This window comes from Elephantulus edwardii, unplaced genomic scaffold, assembly GCF_000299155.1.
Source record: "Elephantulus edwardii isolate Elephantulus edwardi_28Jun2011 unplaced genomic scaffold, EleEdw1.0 scaffold00092, whole genome shotgun sequence".
Classification (NCBI taxonomy): domain Eukaryota; kingdom Metazoa; phylum Chordata; class Mammalia; order Macroscelidea; family Macroscelididae; genus Elephantulus; species Elephantulus edwardii.
Window position 1 is genome coordinate 13,498,468 of NW_006399842.1, and position 20,271 is coordinate 13,518,738.

General features: G+C 38.1%; 1 protein-coding gene across 1 annotated transcript in view; it reads left to right on the forward strand.

Annotated features, from left to right (window-relative positions):
- FKBP15 (FK506 binding protein 15, 133kDa) overlaps positions 1-20,271 on the forward strand; it is an 81,331-nt gene that overhangs the window by 36,535 nt on the left and 24,525 nt on the right. Inside the window, exons 9-19 of the mRNA XM_006890731.1 lie at positions 1,419-1,487; positions 4,341-4,487; positions 5,737-5,879; positions 6,317-6,374; positions 8,987-9,094; positions 14,189-14,291; positions 14,765-14,871; positions 16,548-16,662; positions 18,735-18,844; positions 19,385-19,492; positions 19,878-19,972. Of these exons, the coding sequence (XP_006890793.1) occupies positions 1,419-1,487; positions 4,341-4,487; positions 5,737-5,879; positions 6,317-6,374; positions 8,987-9,094; positions 14,189-14,291; positions 14,765-14,871; positions 16,548-16,662; positions 18,735-18,844; positions 19,385-19,492; positions 19,878-19,972 (1,163 nt within the window). The remainder of the gene's footprint in view (positions 1-1,418; positions 1,488-4,340; positions 4,488-5,736; positions 5,880-6,316; positions 6,375-8,986; positions 9,095-14,188; positions 14,292-14,764; positions 14,872-16,547; positions 16,663-18,734; positions 18,845-19,384; positions 19,493-19,877; positions 19,973-20,271) is intronic.

Consider the following 20,271-nt stretch of genomic DNA (forward strand, 5'->3'; position numbering starts at 1 on the left):
ATTTTACACTCCCACCAACAGTGAATAAGGGTTCCAGTTTCTCCACAACCTCGCCAGCATTTGTTGCTTGCTGTTCTGTTAAATTTTGCTATTCTGTCTGGGGTGAGATGATATCTCATAGTTGTTTTAACATATACATATTTTGTAAATTCTAGATATAAGTCCCTTATCTGACATGTCATTCCCAAATACTTTTTCCTAGTCTGTGGCTTCCCTTTTTACCCTGTTGGAGAAGTTTTTGGGTGTGCATAGGGATTTGATTCTTAGAAGGTCCCACTCATCTATTTTATCTTCTCCTGGTTGTAGATTTTTCAGGATATACATATATTTTGTCAAGGACTTCAAACTGCTTCATTCCAGTTTGCGTCCTTGCTGAAAATTTGACTTTTCACCACAGGTATAATAAACCAGAATTTGCCTTTTCACAAATTCCTAAGTGTTTCTTATAAATCCTCAACTGATTTTTTTATGTATACATACCCTGTTGAAATGCAGATTCTGATCTACTCTGTTTGGAGTGGAAATGCAAATGTGGGGATGAACCAGAATGATCCTCTTTGAAGTCCTGGTCTTATCTCCCTGTGTCAGTTGTAAACATGAATATTTTCTTGTGAAATTAAGTCCTAACTTCTTTTTAGAGCCATCTCACAATTGTTTCTCTTATGTTTGTCTTATATCCTGTAAATATGTTGGACTTTTTTCTCTTAATATTATTATGTTGGACTTTTTTCTCTTAATATTATTAAACTCTCAGAAACAATATAGTCTAATAGAAAGAACTTCAACTCTGAGTTTGGAATAAGATGAATTCAAGACCAAATTTCTCCTGCTTTGATCTTAAGTCATTTAAAACCACCTTTTCTGTTAAGAGAAGTTAATAGCTTTTACTTCTACTTACTAGACAGGATTGGTGTCAGGATCAAATGAGATTTTTTTTATATTCTTTGTAGACAGGAAATGCTGTTAAATGCATGATAGTGGAAATGCATTTGTTTTTTTCGAAACCTAGGAGACCACTATCTTAAAATGTTCATCGTCAGTATCACTCTTTAGACATAGTCTAAAGACATAGACATAGTTTAAAGAGTGGTCCTTTGTGGTCCTCTCAAAGCTATTTTCCAGATATATTTGACATTGCTTATTCCAGAGTTTCTGTGGTTGTAAGTAATTAGTTGGACAGCACTCCTCTCCCTCTCATTGCTGTTAAATCGGTTCTGACTCAGTTGTCCCTCCAGTGAGTGTCAAATCACAAGGGAAGGGACTTCCCATTTTTCTGGTGTTTTTAAACAACCAGAGAAGCTTGGCTTTTTGTTTTAGAAGCACAACTCACTAAGCACTGGGCCACCAGAGTTCCTTTTGAGTAGAATTATGTATCTTTTTTCCCCATTAGTTGACTTCTTTTATTCCTAAATTTGCAGGTTTTTGACTCCACAGCTAACAAAGATAAGCTGCTTCGTCTCAAATTAGGATCAGGAAAAGTTATCAAGGTAAAAGGCTAAACTATTTTCTTATATGATAGTTGCTGAAGATATAATTTAATTGAATTTTGTGAACTTACCAATTGGGGTGGATCTTCTGATTCTGGAAAGACTTCATTAAAATTCTTCATCTCATCTCCTTGCCCTCAAGTTGGAACCCTTTCATATCTGACCTCCATTGGGTTTCCAAGGCTGTGAGTTGCATGAGTGATTACCCATCCTGTGATGCTGCCTGTGTATTTGAACTGCCAGAAAGTTGTGGCATTTGGATTAGCATTGCAATTCCCTACCCACTATGCCACCAGAGAGGAAAAATATGTTACTTGCATTTGGGAAATTATCTGTGAGACAGTATTTTGATGATGCATACATTTCTTTTGTCCTATACCCCTCCTGCTTCTTTTATCCTGTGAATCTGAGGAAATGATTAAATCTGTTTTATAGCTGAATAGAAGAAAGAGGTGGAACAGCTTTGTCCTGATGTTTGTCATAATGGGTTGCCTCCCATTTCTCTGGGATACTTTCAGTTAACATCTCCTGATCTGATAGCCTCATGGTAAGGAGTTGTGCTGGCAACTCAATTGTATCAAGTTCAAATTCACCAGGTTTTCCTTGAGAGAAAGATGGGTAGGCCTCTCCTGTGCAGTTAACTGCGTCTGAAAACCTTTTGGAGGGTCAGCTATGGATTGGTCCTGACTCAACAATACACAACAACAAAGGCCTGAGCTCAAGTTGTGATTTGATCTTTATCAATTGTTCAGTTTTATAAAATAAAGATTATTTTACTCTTACGGGGTTTTATTTTGTCAAGATACAGCAATGCACTGTGAAGTATGTGTTCATCTGTGTGGCAGAGAATTTTCTCTGTAGCTTTGTGTATGATTTCCAGAATTTTTCAGAGACTTTCCCCCCGTAGACGTCAGGCTGGAAACTAAGGTGCACCTGATCTGGGCTATAGTCTTCGCAATTACGTGCAATGCATCGGAGAGTTGGACAGTGAATAGGCATGATAGAAAGAGAATTGATGCCTTTGAGCTGTGGAGAACAGTGTTGAATATACCATGGAGTGCTGGGAGAACAAACAGGTTTGTTCTGGAGAAGGTGAAGCTGGAATGCTCCTTGGAGTCAAGGATTCTGAAGCTTCGTCTGACATACTTTGGGCATGTTGCAAGGAGGGACTGGTCCTTTTAGAGGGACATCATGTTTGGCAGAGTGGAGGGGCGACGAAGGAGAAGAAGACCTTTGGTGAGATGGATCAATTCTGTGACTAGAGTGGTGGGAATGAGTGCATTTGACATGGCTAAGTTGACACAGGATAGAATGGCATTTAGGACTCTTGTACATAGGGTCGCTATGAGTTGCAAGGGACTCAATGGCACATAACAACAACAACAGATCATAGTAATTAAGCTAGCCAGGAGTAATGTGAGTGTTGGCTAAACAACTTACTAATTTTATGTTCTTGTCTACTTACTTAACTTCCCCAAGTCTGAAGTTCCTCTTTTGTAGAACACAAATAATGCTACCAACTTTACAACCTTACTTTTGGTATTACTATAAGCAAATAATAATACATTCTACCTTTATGTGCCAACTGCCCCTGTACCCCAAGGTATTTCCAATGCTCTCCATGCAAATTCTTTTCTTACAGAAATATTTTTTAAAATAGCATAGGATAAAAAAAAATAGCATAGGATACTGACAAAAATATTTAGAGAACATAGTTGACAAAAGCAAACCATAGAATGTACATGTGTTTTGCATTAAAGTATGTATGTAAAGCACTTATGACGATACCTGGGAGATGTCTTTAATGAATGTTAAGTTTTGTTACCATTCTGTCATTTCTCCTATTATCTAAGGTAAGTGTATTTCATGTAACTCTAGATATGTCAGGTTTTGTAGTGCTACTCTTCATAGCTTATAATAGATGTGGGAGGAAAAGTTACACTTGACTTCTTATTGTTTGTTAGGTATCACTGGGTCAACTCCAGTTCATAGTAACCCTGAGTACCAGAGGGAAACCTTACCTCATCTTGCAGCTTCCTCACAGTCTCAACTGTGCAGTCACTGTGTCAATCCTTCTCATTAAGGGTCTTTCCTTCACTGGCCCTCTACTTTTCCAGGCATTGTGTCCTTTTCCAAGGACTGGTCCCTCCTAATTACATGCCCCAAATATTGTGAGATGAAATCTCTCTATCCTTGCCACTAAGGAATGCTCTAGTTGCATTTCTTCCGAGAAAGATTTGTTTATTCTTTTGGCATTCTATATTCAAGGAGCTTTGGTGCCTGAGTGGTAAGGAATTGTGCAGCCAATGCAAAGCCATGGGGGCTTGAATCCACTAGCAGTCTCCTCCTATGTGATTTACAGCCTCTGAAAACTCACTGGAGAGTCAGCTATGAGTCAGATTTGACTCACCAGCTCAGAACAACAGCTTGGTATATTCAGGGATGTGCCAGCATCCCCAATGAAAGGCATCAGTTCTTTTTCCTGTCTTATTTATTGTTCAAGTTTCATATGCATGTGGAATAATCGAGAATAGCATCCCTTAAGTCAGATGCACTTTGAACTGGCATTTTTGCTTTTCAGCAAAGTTTTAAAGAGGTCCTTCACAACAGATTTGCCCAATGCAGTATGTCTCTTGATTTCTTGACTGCTGCTTCCGTGGCTTTTGCTTATGGATAGAAGTAAAATAAAAATTACTGACAACTTCATTCTTTTCTTAATTTATCAGCATGTGGCCTATTAGAGTTGTATCTGAACCTGAAGGATTAAGGATAAGTGAATGAAAGCTGATAATTCCTACTCTTCCTTTATTTATGCCTTATGAATTTTTTTTTTACCTTCTGTAATTCCAAAAGGGTTTGGAAGATGGAATGCTGGGTATGAAAAAAGGAGGGAAACGGCTACTTATTATCCCTCCATCCTGTGCTGCTGGCTCTGAAGGAGTGATAGGATGGGCTCACGCAATGGACTCAATCCTGGTCTTTGAGGTAGAAGTTAGGCGGGTGAGTAAAACTGTGCAGTGCTGTGTGATGAGTCTTCTGAGTATTTCTTTGCTAATTAATGAAATTGAATAAATAATTTTGTTTGAAAATCTTATTACGAAGACATAGATTTTTATTTTTTTAAATTTTTTTTTTAGTTTTGCTTTGTAACTAGAAAAACACTGGTGTCCTTCTCAGTGACTCTTTGCTGACTGCACACCCCTATACCTGCTTGGTTATTTCAGCTCTTTCTCAGGAGCACATGCTTCTCACTTTTCCCCCCAACAATTTGCATATTCTCTTCAATTTTTCTTTGAGTTTGAGGAATTCATTAGATAACAAGATAATTTTAATTTGTCCAGATTAGTACTTTGTATACATACAGAAAAAATATTCTATTTTACTAACAATCAAAAAATACATATTGTTCTATATGCTAAATTGACAAGAGTGATGATGGTTGATAATAACCAGGTGATAAGAATGTCCGGAGTCACAGGCAACTTGATAGCACATAACAGCAACAGCAAGAGTGTTCAGAAAGATTTGTACATTACTTTAATTCAAGGTTTTAAACATGGCCTTATGTTTTACCCAACAGTCTAACTCCTGGAAAATTAAGCTTTGTAAATATTTAAAACTGTGTGCAAAGATGTAGACATAAAGCTATCATAGAATTATTGTTTCTAACAGGAAAAAAGGGAAGTAAATAAAATATTCACTAGGTGGTATTTGGTCAAGTATTTGTAATAACATATTGTTATGTGTTGTCAAGTCAGAACCAACTCATAGCTGACCCTCCAACAGGAACTTTGATAAATAATGTCCATGGTTGTAGGGGGGCTTTAGGCCTTTTTGTTTATAGGGTAGCTATGAGTTGTGCTCAAATTGAAGGCAATCAACGACAGTATATGTATATGTATATGTATATGTATATGTATATGTATATGTATATGTATGTGCACACACTTGTATGTACGACGTACATGCATATTAATGTGTGTATGTTTGTGGGTGTAGATATTTATGAGTATATCTCAGAAAAAAATATGAACTAATCTGGCTGAAATTAAAGAATGCTGTTGCTTAGGACTTGAATTACCAGTGGTGATCATCTTTTTCTTTCTGCTTCTATCTGTATTTTCTGATTTGCTTACGGTGATCGGGTTATGTATAATTTGTGTAATAAAGAATAAGTAGAATAAGAGGGGAATAGTGGGAAGAATCCTTATCCTGTAGTCTATTCCAGCAGTGTTGGGTCTTTTCCTAGGTGAAGTTTGCCAGAGATTCTGGCTCTGATGGGCATAGTGTTAGTTCCCGTGATTCTGCAGCCCCTTCTCCCACGCCTGGTGCTGACAACCTCTCTGCTGATCCTGCTGTGTCACAACCCACATCGGTGCCTTTTAAATCAGGGTAAGATACCAGAATTCTGTTATATTTAATGGTCCATAAAATTATTTTAGAAATACAGATATAGTTGAAAACGAAAATAATTTTAACAATGGAAAGCAAAGCAAAACAGGATGAAGGCAGTAAGGAAAATCCTTGTGTCAGCTATCCCTGACAGAGAAGTAATAATCACATGTAGCAGAATACTCACAAAACAGGAAGAAAATGGAACAAGGAGCACAAATACAGTCCAAGAAAAATACTCAAGTAAGCATTTGGGTGGAAAATGGTTCAACTTCACTAGGATTCAGAGATGACGCAAATTTTAAACATAATGAAAATTTCGTTTTATAGCCATTAAATTGACAGCTATTTTTCAGAGACAATTTCCTCCACTTTAATCTGAATTTGGGATTGTAGGTTTTATTTTTAATCTCTGGATATGTTTTATTTGCTTTTAGAGAGCCAGCTCTTCGTCCTAAATCTAACTCCCTTAGTGAACAACTTGTAACAAGTCCAGTAAGTATTTTTCTGTCTCTCCTACCTGCAATGTGTATAAGAGGCTCCACATGTCTGGAGGCAGGGGCTGGTGTGGTGATTCTTGGTTGCTGTCAAGTCCTTCTGACTCATGACAGCTCCTTGTGTCCTAGCTCCCGAGGGTTCTCTTGGCTATCACTTTAATGACAGCAGTTTGCCGTGACTTGCCTTCCATAGTGCCACCAGGTGGATTAGATTAGCAGTTGAGTACAGATGATAGGCTAACCCAAGAAAAAAGTTGACAACTATTCATTTAGACTAAAAATTTTCCACTTTATTAAATAATTTCCTCTTACTTGGGAATTAATGCATGCCATCGGGGCATATCCATTGACTGATAGGGTTCAAATCTTTATTCTTTTTTTCTTTCCTGTTTGTATATTCATTTATTTTTTTCTCCCCTAATAGTTTATTTTCAAAATTCGTATACATTGTTTTCAAGAACAAGATTCAAGATTCTTTCAATTTCCCTCACCCCCTCCATCAAATTGTACAACCCTATGATTAATCCTCCCCTCCCCCTACACATCCTCATCCCTCTGCTTCCAACCTTTCCCACCTCTTTTGCATCCTTATACTCATTCTACAGTAATGGTTTTATGCAATATTTAACAAGAAAAGGACTGATAACCCAATTACAAAATAGGCAAAAGACCTGGAAAGAATTTTCATAGAGGAAGATATTCAAATGGCAAGCAGACACATGAAGAAATGCTCCAAATCACTGGCAATAAGAGAAATGCAAATCAAAACCACAGTGAGGTACCATCTCACACCACTCACAGTGGCAAAGTTTAACAGGGCAGCAAGTAATAAATGTTGGAGAGGATATGGCAATAAAGGAACTCATATACATTGTTGGTCAGACTGTAAAAGGGTACAACCATTCTGGAAGGTGTTATGGCGCTTCCTCAAAACGGTGAACATAGAAATTCCATATGACCCAGCTATTCCACTATGCCCTGAGAAAATGAGAACTGAGGCACAAACTGAGACTTGTACTTAAATCTTTATTCTTATAAGCTATGAGACCTTAAATTGGCAATTCCTATAAATAAGCTTAATATATTCTGTTTATAGCTTAAAATTAATAAAAATAAAGATTATGATCATCTCTTTATACATTTGTGGGCGATCTTATATGTTCCCTGGGTATAGTCTCCCTCCTCTAAAGACAGGATTAAGCTCATTAATGAATATAGAACCTTCTGGCACAGAAGGTCAGGTACTGCGGTCTTCAATATGGATTGAAGCCCGACATCAAGAAAACAAAGATTCTCACCACTGGGCCAATTGGAAGCATCTTGATAGACAGAGAAGAGATTGAAATTATTAACAATTTTAGCTTGCTCAGTTCCACAATCCACATTCTTGGCACCAGCAGTCAGAAAATTAAAAGATGAATTGCATTGGGAAAATAAGTTGTCAGGGACCTCTCCAGAGTAGTGAAGAGCAACAATGTCAGTGTGGAGCTTAAGGTGTTCCTGATCCAGGCCATAGTCTTCTCAATTACTTGCTGTACACCAGAGAGCTGGATGATAGAATTGATGCCTTTCAGTTGTGTTGCTGGAGAAGAGTATTGAACATACCATGGACTACCAAGAGAACAAACAGGTCTGTGCTGGAGAGGGTGAGGCCAAGCTGCTCCTTGGTGGCAAGGATTTTTCATTTCTGTCTCACGTACTTTTTGGGCATGGTGCCAGGAGGGGAAAGTCGTTGGATAAGGGCATGATGCTTGGAAAGGTGGAGGAACAGCGCAGGACAAGAAGATCCTAACTGAGATGGATTGAGTCAGTGACTAAGTTAATGAGGATAGGTATGCTGAAGACAGTGAGATTGGCTTAGGATAGAGCAGGGTTCAGAACTATTATATACGGGGTCACTGTCAGTCACAGGAGACTCAACAGCACATAACAATAGCACAGGGTCTAGTGTGTAGTCAGTGCCAAGTCAGAGTTAAAAGAGTTTGAATTTAGAACAAAAATCCCCTTTTTTTGTTTTCCTCTCCTCAAATCTCTTTGGAATGTTTATTTACTGAAGGCTTTTCAGAGGGTAATGATCATCTAAAACATACTCTTTCCTTAGTTTTTGGTTAGTATGTTTTAGAGCATATCCAGGCTTACAGAAAAATTGTGCAAGAATTAGAGAGTCCTCTTATATCCCTTCACATTATTTCTCCTATTAACATACTTGTTATATCATAGTTTTCTGTCTGTTAAATGAGAACAATTATGCCTGCTGGAAAACTTGTTTAACATGAAGTCCTTGGAGAGGGACATCATGCTTGGGAGGGTGGAGGGACAGCGCAGGAGAGGAAGGCCCTCTATGAAGTGGATTGATTCAGTGACTGGGATAATTGGGATGGGAGTGTCAGAGACGGTGCGATTGGCACAGGACAGAGCGGAGTTTAGGGCTGTTGTATATAGGGTCGCTATGAGTCGCAGGCGACTCGATGGCACATAACAACAACATCAAATGTGAAACCACTTTGTCCATTCAGAATGTGGGAACTGAGTTTTACTGTTATTAATTGCCAATGGGATAAAGCTATGAAATTGCTTACACTGATTTCAGTGACTCTCTTCTTTTTTTAGAATCCTGATACAGTCAAGGCCAAGCTGATTTCTCGGATGGCCAAAATGGGCCAACCCATGCTGCCCATACTTCCACCTCAGCTGGATTCCACTGATTCAGAAGTTGAAGTATGTTCCATCTTTTATTTCTTTGGTTGAAATTATAATTCCTTTTTTTCACATTGTAAGTATATTTTAATCTGATATTCCTTGTATTTATAGATTGCTTCCTTTCACTCTTAAAAAAACTACCATTTGTTATAATATTCCCATGTGAAACTCATGTTCCACGCTGGTGTAATTGTAAAGCATTACCTGTAATGTCAATAAAGATCACTTTTTAGGTATGCCCAATCCAAAGCAAGTGCTCCCTGTAATTTTAATTATATAATCTTAAAAATAAAGGTTAACACCCCCCCTAACATTTTAAAATAGTACCTGGCCATTGTAGGGTAACATAAATCATAAAGAAGAAATGTATTTCACAAAAGGACATTCTTTATGTATTGTTTTGTAACCTGATTTTTAGCTTAAAATTATATCATGAATATTTATGTAACAAGAAGTATATTTGCATTAATTAATTTAAAAGTAATCCAGTATTATAATATATTGATTTATCAGAATTTCTTTCACTTTATTGTTAGATATTTAGGCTAATTTAGATCTATAGTCATCTAAAACTGAGATGTTTTTCCAGAAAAGAATATCAGGTTGAGGAGATATTCTAAAACAAAACTTTGTCAAAGAGTTTTTAACCCTTGACCTGTAAAAACCCCACTGCTATCACATCACCTCTGACTCACAGCGATGCTGTAGAATAGAGGAGAACCGACTCATAATCTCCAAGGCTGTTGATCTTTACAGAAGCAGGCTACAGCCTTTTCTTCTACAGAGTGGCCAGGGGATTCAACAAGGCCAGCACTTAACCACTGGGACTTCTTTAAGCTATAGCAGATCACAGTCTTCATATATTATACTTCAAGATTTTTTTGTTCCTTGTTGAAAATAGATATTGATAAGATAATTTTGCTTAGATATATAGTACAGGCCAGCTTGCCGTCCCTAAAGCCCATTGCCATCTAGTTCATTCCGACTTCCAGTGCAGAAGAACTACCCTCATAAGATCTCCAAGGTTGTAAATCTTTACAAAAGCAGACTGCCCCGTCTTTCTCCTGCAGCATGACTGGTCCATTTTGGCTAGAAAGTACGCACATAATCACTGCGCCATCAAGACTCTTTCTTTGAACTGTGTTGTTTGAGTTGATTCCAACTTATAGCAACCCTGTGTACAGCAGAACAAAGCACTGCCCATATATCATCCTCACAATTGCTGGTGTACTGGAGCCCATTATTTCTTTTTCGTTTGTTTGGTTTTGAGTGTTTATAATTTCTATTTTATATTGGTTTGTTTACAAAGTTTATATACATTGTGTTTCACAATATCCTTGAGCCCATTATTTTATTGTATTGTTTTAGAGCTAAAAATGCAAAGTGTGTGAACCAGTCTCTTCATCCCCTCCTCCAGAGAACATACTTGATACACTTCTTCCGAGACAGATTGTTCTTTTTGTTAGTCTGTGGTATATATTCATTATTCTTTGCCAGCACCACAATTCGAAGACATCAATTCTTTAATCCTCCTTATTCATTGACCAACCTTCATAGGCATTTGAAAAGGCATAAGAGGCACTTGAAAAAACCATGGCTTGGACCAGGCACACTTTAGTCATCAAACTGATATGCTTGCATTTTAAAAAGGTCCTTTGTAGCAGATGTGCCCACTATCATATCTCGTTAATTTCTTGACTATTACTTCCATGTTAATTGATTGTGGACCAAAGTAAAAGGCAATCTTTGACAACATCAGTCCTTTCTCCATTTATCATGATGTTGCTTATTGACTAACTATAAACACTTTTGTTTTCTTTATGTTGAAGTGTAATCCCTACCGAAGGCTAGAGTCTTTGGTCTTTTTTAAAAAAAATTATTATTAATTTCAATGAAAATGTACAGAGACTTTGGATTTCCATTCATTCATTGTTACACTTTTCTCCCCTCCCAACTCTCCCCTCTAGTACATTACCCTCTTGGAAAAGTAAAAGAAAAATTCTTTCATTGTTTTACAATCCCTCCCCCCAGGTCCACTCCACTATACAGCCTTCGCTCTGGACTCCTGTCATGACAAAAATACGTAATCACATATCCCTTTTAAACATTTTTCTCCCTCATATGTTTCAATGCAGTATATTGAACGCATCTTTCTCAGTCTCCCCCAAACCCCAAGGTCAGTCTTACTTTACAGCAGTGGCACCATGCAGTATTTGTCCTTTTGTGACTGAGATATTTCACTCAGCATAATGCCCTCCAGGGTCACCCATTTTGAATAATATTGCATGAGTTCCTTGCTTTTCAATGCAACATAGTATTCCATTGTGCGAATATAACACAGCTTCTCTATCCATTCATTTGTTGATGGGCACTTAGGTTGTTTTCCACTCCTTGCTATTGTGAACAATCTGCTATAAACATGGGAGTGCATATATCTGCTTGGACGTCAGTTATGGTCTCTTTGGGGTATATTCCCAGTAGTGGAATTGCTGGGTCAAATGGTATCTCTATTTGCAACTTTTTGAGAAAGCGCCATACCGCCTTCCACAGTGGTTGCACCATTTTACACTCCCACCAACAGTGAATAAGGGTTCCAGTTTCTCCACAACCTCGCCAGCATTTGTTGCTTGCTGTTCTGTTAAATTTTGCAATTCTGACTGGGGTGAGATGATATTTCATAGTTGTTTTGATTTGACTCTCTCTTAGAACTAGGGATTTTGAACATTTCTTCATGTGCTTGTTAGCTATCTGAATGTCTTCTTTGGTGAACTGTCTGTTCATATCCTGTACCCATTTTTCTATTGGATTATTTACCTTTATCTTGTTGTGGTGCTCAAATATTTTATAAATTCTGGATATAAGTCCCTTATCTGATATGTCATTACCAAATACTTTTTCCCAGTCTGTGGCTTCCCTTTTTACCCTGTTGGAGAAGTTTTTGGATGTGCATGGGGATTTGATTCTTAGAAGATTACATTCATCTATTTTATGTTCTCCTGGTTGTAGATTTTTCAGGATACTTGGAAGACTGTTTATGTTCTGGATTAGGACTTCTAGCGTTCTTCCAAGCTTTTCTTTAATGAAGATTATAGCCCTTGGTTTTAGTCTTAGGTCCATGATCCACCTTGAGTTGTTTTTTGTATATGGAGTGAGGTGTGGATCTTGCTTGAGTCTTTTGCATATACATTTCCAACTTTGTCAACACCATTTGTTAAAAAGGCTGTTGTTTCCCCACTTAACTGAAAGCCTTTGGTCTTAATGCTTCAAATAATAGCCATTTCAGCACATTGTGTCATCTGTGTATTTCAGGTTCTAATCCCGATGCTATGTTCTTCATCATATAGTTTAACTTCTCAGATTATAAATGATAGCAAATCACAAAGTCTGCATATTGTACCTCAAGATTTTCTGTACCTTGTTTAAAATAGAAAGATATGTGTAGGATAACTTTGCTTAGAGTTATAGTAAAGACCAACATATCTTTGATTTTTATTAAAAGAAAGAAAAAGGAGTGAAACTGAAATTATATTATTCCAAACCAGCAGTAAGTATTTTGGGCCCTCTTTCAGTAGAGATCATGGCATGAGGAACATCATTGATAATATCAGATAGACCTTAACTGAAAGCAGAGAATACCAAAAAGATGTTTACTTATGTTTTATTTACTAGCCAAAGACATTTGATGGTATCGATAGTGATAAATTAGGGCTAACATTGAGAAGAATGAAAATTCCAGAACACTTAATTGTGCTTGTGCAAAACCTACACACAGACCAAGAAACAATCCTCCAAACAGATGAGGGAATTCTGAATGGTTAAAAATCAGAAAAGGTGTACATCAGAATTGTATCCTTTATTTATACCTATTCAATTTGTATCCTGAGTAAATAATTTGAGAAGCTGGTAATATGAAGAATGTAGCATTAGGACAGGAGAAAGACTCATCAACAACCTATATTTTACAGATGACACAATCTTACTTGCAGAAACAGGAAAACTGGAAGCGCTTAATCAGAAGATCAAAGATTACAGCTTTCAAGATGGATTACATCTCAATATCAAGAAAACAAAAATCCTTGTCACTGAACCAATAGGCAACAGCATGACAGATGGAGAAAACATTGAAGTTGTCAATGATTTTATTTTACTTGGATCCACAATCAACATCCATTACAGCAGCTGTCAAGAAATGAAACGATATGTTACATTGGAGAAATATGCTCTTAAGGATCTCTTTGAAATGCTAAAAAGCAACATGTCAGTTCAAAGGCTAAAGGTATGCCTGATCCAGGTCATAGTATTTTTAGTTGTTTCATATACATCTGAAAGTTGGACACAGAATAAGAAAAAGCAAAGAAGAATCAATGCCTTTGGACTGTGGTTTTGAAGAATACTGAATATCCAGTGGACTGCCTATAGAACAGGACTGCCTGGAGACTGGAGTGCCTGAACAAAGGCTGTTCAATCAGGGTGCGCTTTGGAGGCAAGGATGGTGCAACTTCATCTCACATGCTTTGAGCATGTTGTCAGGAGGCAATGGTCCTTGGAAAAAGACACCCTTCTGGGAAAGGAAGAGAGTCACTCAAAGAGAGGAAGGCCCTCAAGGAGATGGATTGACACAGGGATGGTGGTGCAAGTTAGGGCAAGGTTTTGTCATCTTGATGGGTCACTGTGAGCTGTTGTCAACTTGACTACACCTAACGACAATAGCAACAACTTTGGAGGGATACTGGAAAAAACAAACATTGTTATATTTCCCACTTGTGTGGAGAAGGACTAGATTAATCATTGTCACTAATGGTTTGGAAAATGATACATTCTGACATCTGGCATTTTTGCTGCTACTGCTCATAAAACACAACAACCTATGTTGTTTAAGGAAATTAACTATATTTAGTTTGCTTACATGATTTAAAGAGAGAAGAGAATTATTGCAGTAGAGTATATGCTTTTTTCCTCCATAATCCAAGAGTTGAACTCTTGGTTTTCTGCTTGTCTTTCTTTCCTCTTCTTTGTCTAGAAACTGTGTTGCAGATATACTTAGGTTGGACCATAGTCTCAAACTTTAATTAAGGACTGATACAGAGTAACCAAAACCTGTGTTTTGTTTAGGATGTGAATACCCTTCGAGGGAATGGCCAGCCAGTGGTAACACCATCCATCCAGCCCTCTCTTCAGCCAGCCCATCCAGTGTTACCGCAGATGACCTCACAAGGTAAGGAACCGCTCTAAGGCTCTGTGACCTCGACTGGGTTAGAATCACAGTTATCCTCACTATTTGTAAGTTGTTTCGTTGCATTGTTTTAGTATTAAGAATTAGGGCTAAAGTTAAGTTGTCATTTGTCCCTGAGTAGGGGATATTCAGAGCTGCAGATACACTTGGTGTGCTTGCTGTGTCTTTAGCTATGCTACTTGGCTGGTTTTGGAAATCTGCATTCAGCTAACGAGACGTCTTCCAGTGTGTTATTCTGCACTTCCTGTCAGCCACAATGGGATCATAAATCTGAGTCAAAAGCACATGAGAAAACCCAGATTCCTTCTACTCTCCCAATGCTGAAAATCAAGTAGATTTGGCTCTGGGAGGCTGGGGGAGGAAAGTAGGCAAGTGTGAAATATGACAAAAGTAAAGTACTAGCACTGAGAAGAAGCGTGAGGGGGTAACAGGGACAATCTCTTGCTTTATCTTAGTGCCTCAGCCATCTGCTCCTGGGCTCCGAGCACCTTCTGCTGCCTTAATGCAGGTTGCATCTCTTGATTCCCACTCAGCTGTATCAACAAATGCCCAGTCCTTTCAGGTAACAGCATATTGATTATGTGTTTTCATTTATTAAGATCCTAGATATTTTCCTTTCTACTCCCAAGTTCATACAGTAGCAGTTACCAAATGTTACAGTTTATGATTTTTTCTTTTTCCCAAACCAGTTTTTCTTATCTATAAACTAGACAAATCTTTTTTTAAGATTTACTTTACTAGGAAGCAAAGGCCTTGTTGATCTTCTTGTTGTTTATGTTGTCAAGTTGGAACCTACCCATAGCTGACCCCTGATGCAGTAAGTCACATGGGAGGAGACTGCCCGTCTTTTTCTCCAAAGAGCAGTCAGTGGATTCGAACTCTGTGCCTTTGACTTGGCAGTGCACTTCCTTACGACTAAACCAACAGAGCTGCCCTTTTTGCTGGACGTGGAGGTTTTATGGAAAATAGTCCTCTAGTTATCCTCCAAAACAGTCTCTGAAAGTAGGCTCTCTTACGTCTGCCCCTGCTGACTGCTAGGGTAATAGAAGTTTCTTTTGAACATAGCTGGTGGAGAAGACTCACTTCCACAGATAACAACAGTTCACTTCCTCATTGTTCCCTAAGGGAGGAGGCTAGTGGTGGAAGTGGTCCCTCAAACTGAAGAAATATTATGCCTTTGCCCTTCTCCACTTCTCCACCCCTCAGTGGGGAATTACTTTTCTTTTGGATAAGATTTTCTTATAATAGATGAGCAGTCAGGATTTTTTTATTTCAAAGGAGACTCATCAAGGTTCTATCATTAGAAGAATTTGTCTGTTGAGTGTTTATTGTTTACTAGGCACTTACCAATTATTAGAAACGTCATAATTTTGTTTCATTAACACAGCTTTCTTTTTTTAAAAAAATTTTTATTTTATTTTATTATTTTTGCATGTACCGTCAAATCAGATCTGACTGGTGGTACAGGAGGAGATTGTCCCTTCCTTCTTTTTTTTTTTTTATTTTGTGTGCGTGTACCGTCAGATCAGATCTGACTGGTACAGGAGGATATTGCGCCTCCTTCTCCGGCAGAGCGTCTGGTGGATTCGAACCGTGTTCCTCTGGGGTTGCAGTGCAGTTTCTTGCCACTAGGCCACCAGAGCTCCCTGTCCCTTCCTTCTCCAGCAGAGCATCAAGTGGATTCAAACCACACACCTCTGGGATTGAAGTGCAGCTTCTTGCCACTAGACCACCAGAGCTCCCTAACACAGCATTCTTACGAAGTGATACTATCTTCTTTTCTCAGTCTTATTGAGACTGAGGGTCAAAGGAAAATGAAACACTTGATCTCAAGATCAGTGTCAGAAGGATACAAAGGAACTGCCATGGCTTTGGAAACTTGTGGATTTTAGTTTCGAACCTCAGTAAACACTTCTGCTTTTACTTCATAACTAAGCAAAATTTGCTTAGCTGTGAAAGTAATCCTGATATCTGGGAACTGAATTCCTACCTAAGTCATATAACCCAAGAACTAGATAGTGACTCAGTATCACTTTCCTATGAAAGGTAGATAGCTGTTTAGTGAGGGGGTAATGTTAGGTCATGTAGCAATGCCTCCTGCTCCAGTGCTCCTGATGTCATCCTGCTCCAATTGTTGTAAATTTCAATTCCCTCTGATCTTAACTCCATTAAGGGAAAATGTAAGCAAAAGAGAAAGAAGTGAACATTTTTAGAAAGCAGCTGTAACTGTCTTTTCAGCCCTATGCAGGTATGCAAGCCTACGCTTACCCTCAGGCTTCAGCTGTCACTTCCCAGCTGCAGCCTGTTCAACCTTTGTACCCAGCACCAGTCTCTCAGGCTCCCCATTTTCAAGGTAAGGATTAATCCCCTCAATTTCTCATCTTCCACCCTTGCTGTAGTCTCCTTCCTCCCATCTTTTTAAAATGTTTTAACTCCAGTAGCTCTCTATCTTTTCTTTTTTAAAAACAACTTTGTTTAAGCTGTTTTATTGAGGTATAATTTACACACCATAACATTTACTCATTTAGATTTACAGAGATGTGCAGCTGTTACTACTACCCAGCTTCCAGCATCCCCCTATGATTCTTCTTGCTTGCTTAGGACCATAGTCTCAGGTCGTCTAGATCAGTTGGCATAATGTGGGACATTAAGACTGTATTAGAAATCCTCCTTTGGTGAGTAGTGACGGAGGTCTTAGCTTGCGAGCAGCTTGTGATACAGTTATTGGGCTCTTCTTGCCTGGAATAAGAAAGAGTAAAGAAAATCAAAGACTCAAGGAAATAAGTAGTCCAGAGGATGAATGGACGATGGCAGACCACAGCCATTGCTGGCCTGCACCGGATGAACTAGATGGTGCTAGTAACTACCATTGCCAGTCACTCTGTTCAGAATCACAATAAAAGGTTGTGGACGGGGGGTGGGGTGGGTGGGGGGAAATGAAGAATGACATTTAAAATCATGATACAAAAACCAAACTAGAGTTACTAGTCTGATAGGGATTCACTAATCCCTATGATTTTATGACCCTAGGACAACCTTCAAAACTGGGACTGAACCCACTGCTAAATACTGCTTTTTAGCCAAACAGCAGATTGGCCCGTATATTGAAGAGGAAGAAGTGGGGAAAATGCTGTTATATTCAGGGGCAATGATTTGCTTTGTACATTTTCACCACTCAATAAAATGTTCAAAAAATAAAATATTGAAAAGTGTTCTTCAGAGAAGGAAAGTGAGATGAACCAGAAACCTGGATTATACAAAAAAAGGAAGAGTATGAGAGAAGGGAAAAAGATCAAAACAGTGGAGAAAATTGGGGGACAGAATGAAGACTTTGCGGATAGTATTTCAGATGATAGGTACTTTGTAAAATTTCTTAAATCGGGAAAATTATATTATCTAATGTAAAAATTCAGAAAGTGTAAAAGGGTGTACTGCCTTTTTCCAGCACTGAAATCCTCTGACCAATGGAAGCTATTGTTACTGGTTGCTTAAATAGTTTTCTCCATTATTTTCTATACCTGAACAAATGTGAATGTTTTGTGTGAAAAACAAAAGAAATGAAAATACAAGCAGTTGGGATAGTATCCTGTCTTTCTTGTTCTGCAACTTGCCTTTCTCACCTTAATCACCTTTGGACATTAGGAAGAAGAAACTAGTGTATATTTTTTGGTGGGTTTTATTTTTTCCTATGTTGTGTAAACCAATTAATTTAAAGAAAACTCTAGTATACATATATAGCAGAGCCAACAAGGGCTTTATAAGCTTCTTTTAATAGTGAATGTGACAACATCATTGACAGTTCCATTATGATCAAGGGTTTCCTTGATGTAACCTTTTCTGTATGCCCTCCCTTCTTCATCTGGGAAAACTTTTCATCCATCAAAACTGTTATCTCCTTTATGAAGCCATCCCTGAGATTTCTCCATCCCTCTTTCCCTCCCAGAGATATTATCATGATCTAGATCATCAAGGAATTATTTTTGTTATCATCTGCACTACTTTTGTACCTTGTCTAGGTCATTTTTAACCTAAGAACATTATTGTAAATGATGCTTACCAAGGGCAGGAGCCATAGTTTATTCATTGCTGTATCCTAGTACCTGGTACCATGCCTAGCATGCAAGTAGATGGATGAGGAAGCCCACAGTGCTGTAGTGGTCCAAAGAGGGCATACTTGTTTCTGCAGCCCATATGTAGCCCTTGATGCGTTTTTCAGGTAGCCCTTGATGCAATTTTTCTGTTGTTAGCTTTGGCATCTACCAACTCCTCTGCATCTTCTGACAGTATAAAAGCACCTACTGTGTTTCGTAGTATGTTGAACTATTCATTTCTTTCTTTGCTCTACTGAAAATGCTGCTGACTTTTCTTTATACAATATCCTCTGCTCCTGTTTTATTTGTTTCTTTTTGGCTTATGTCACTTTAGGTTCAGTTGACATGGCTTCATTTCTCATGACTGAAGCCCGGCAACAGAACACGGAAATTCGAATGGCAGTCAGTAAAGTGGCAGATAAAATGGATCATCTTATGAGTAAGGTGATTGAGTCAAGACTGGGGATATGCTGAAATTGTAAAATTGGGATGTGAAAAAAAGTGATATAAATAGCAAGCAAGCAGAGGTATAATAAAACTCTTCTTTGGTTTTCTATATTCAGAAATAACTGCTACTGTTCTTAACTACTTGTTAATAATGAGCGCTATAACTTGTAGCTGTCATGTTGGAACCAACTCATAAGTGACCTTGCATTGGGTTTCCAAGGTTGTAAATCCTGTAGAAGAAGATTGCCCATCTTTGTCCCTCTAAACCACTAGTGAATTCAAACTGCCAAAAATCTTGGCCTTTAATATAGCAGCACGAGTTCCTATGGTCTGTGCTACTTGGGCTCCCTAACTACTGGGTAGGTGGTAGTTACTTCCCTCAAAGGATAGTTATTACCATTTTGAGATCCAATTAGCACAGTTCCTTCACAGTTAAAGATTGTCTTAGAAACTCATAAGCCCCTTTAAAAAAGTGGTCAGATCTTGGGTTAATTTATTTTCCCCCATCATATTTTTTGGCACCCACCCCTTGTGTAGGTTGAAGAGTTACAGAAGCATAGTGCTGGCAACTCCCTGCTTCTCCCTAGCATGTCTGTTACAATGGAAACAAGCATGATTATGAGCAACATCCAGCGAATTATTCAGGTAAGGGTCATCAAGGTCAAAACACTCAGCTTGAGGTCTTGCCCATGCTCTTACCCCAGATGTACTGCCTTTTCAAGAGCACAGCACTGAGAAAACTCTAGAGTATATAAAATGACTTAATTTTATTAAAGTGACTTGGGAATTCTTTCTGACCATATTTCAGAATTTGATTTCATTTTGCTTTCTATTCACTCCATCCACTAGCTTTGTGATTTGTATCTGTTGAGCATTATGTATTGTTTTTAAGCATTATATCTGCATGGAAATGAGCTTTAGTTTTTCTCTAAAATAGTTAATACTGTCACCTGTCCATTAGTGTTGATTCCTGTATCTAGCATTTTTGTCTAAAGAAGCTTCAATTGTACATGACACATTTTTAATTTAGGAAAATGAAAGATTGAAGCAAGAAATTCTTGAAAAGAGCAGTCGGATAGAAGAACAGAATGACAAGATTAGTGAACTAATTGAACGAAATCAGAGGTAATGACAGGTACGGGGCACTGGCTTGCATGGACAAAAAAGGTTTCATTTATAAATCTTGATGTTTAAATAGACATGTTTGTTTAGAGAAATAATTCTATGTGTATTTGCAATTTCTGTCTCCTGACTTGAATTTGATGTTTTTGGTGATGTTAGGCAGATCTGTGTTTCAATCCCAGAGCTGCCCCTCATTTGTGGTGTGATTTTGAGCATTTTAATTATTCATTTCCTATTTAGTCTAGTTTTCTTGTCTGTGAAAATGGTGTTAATACTTAGAAACCCAGGTTATCAATTCTTCT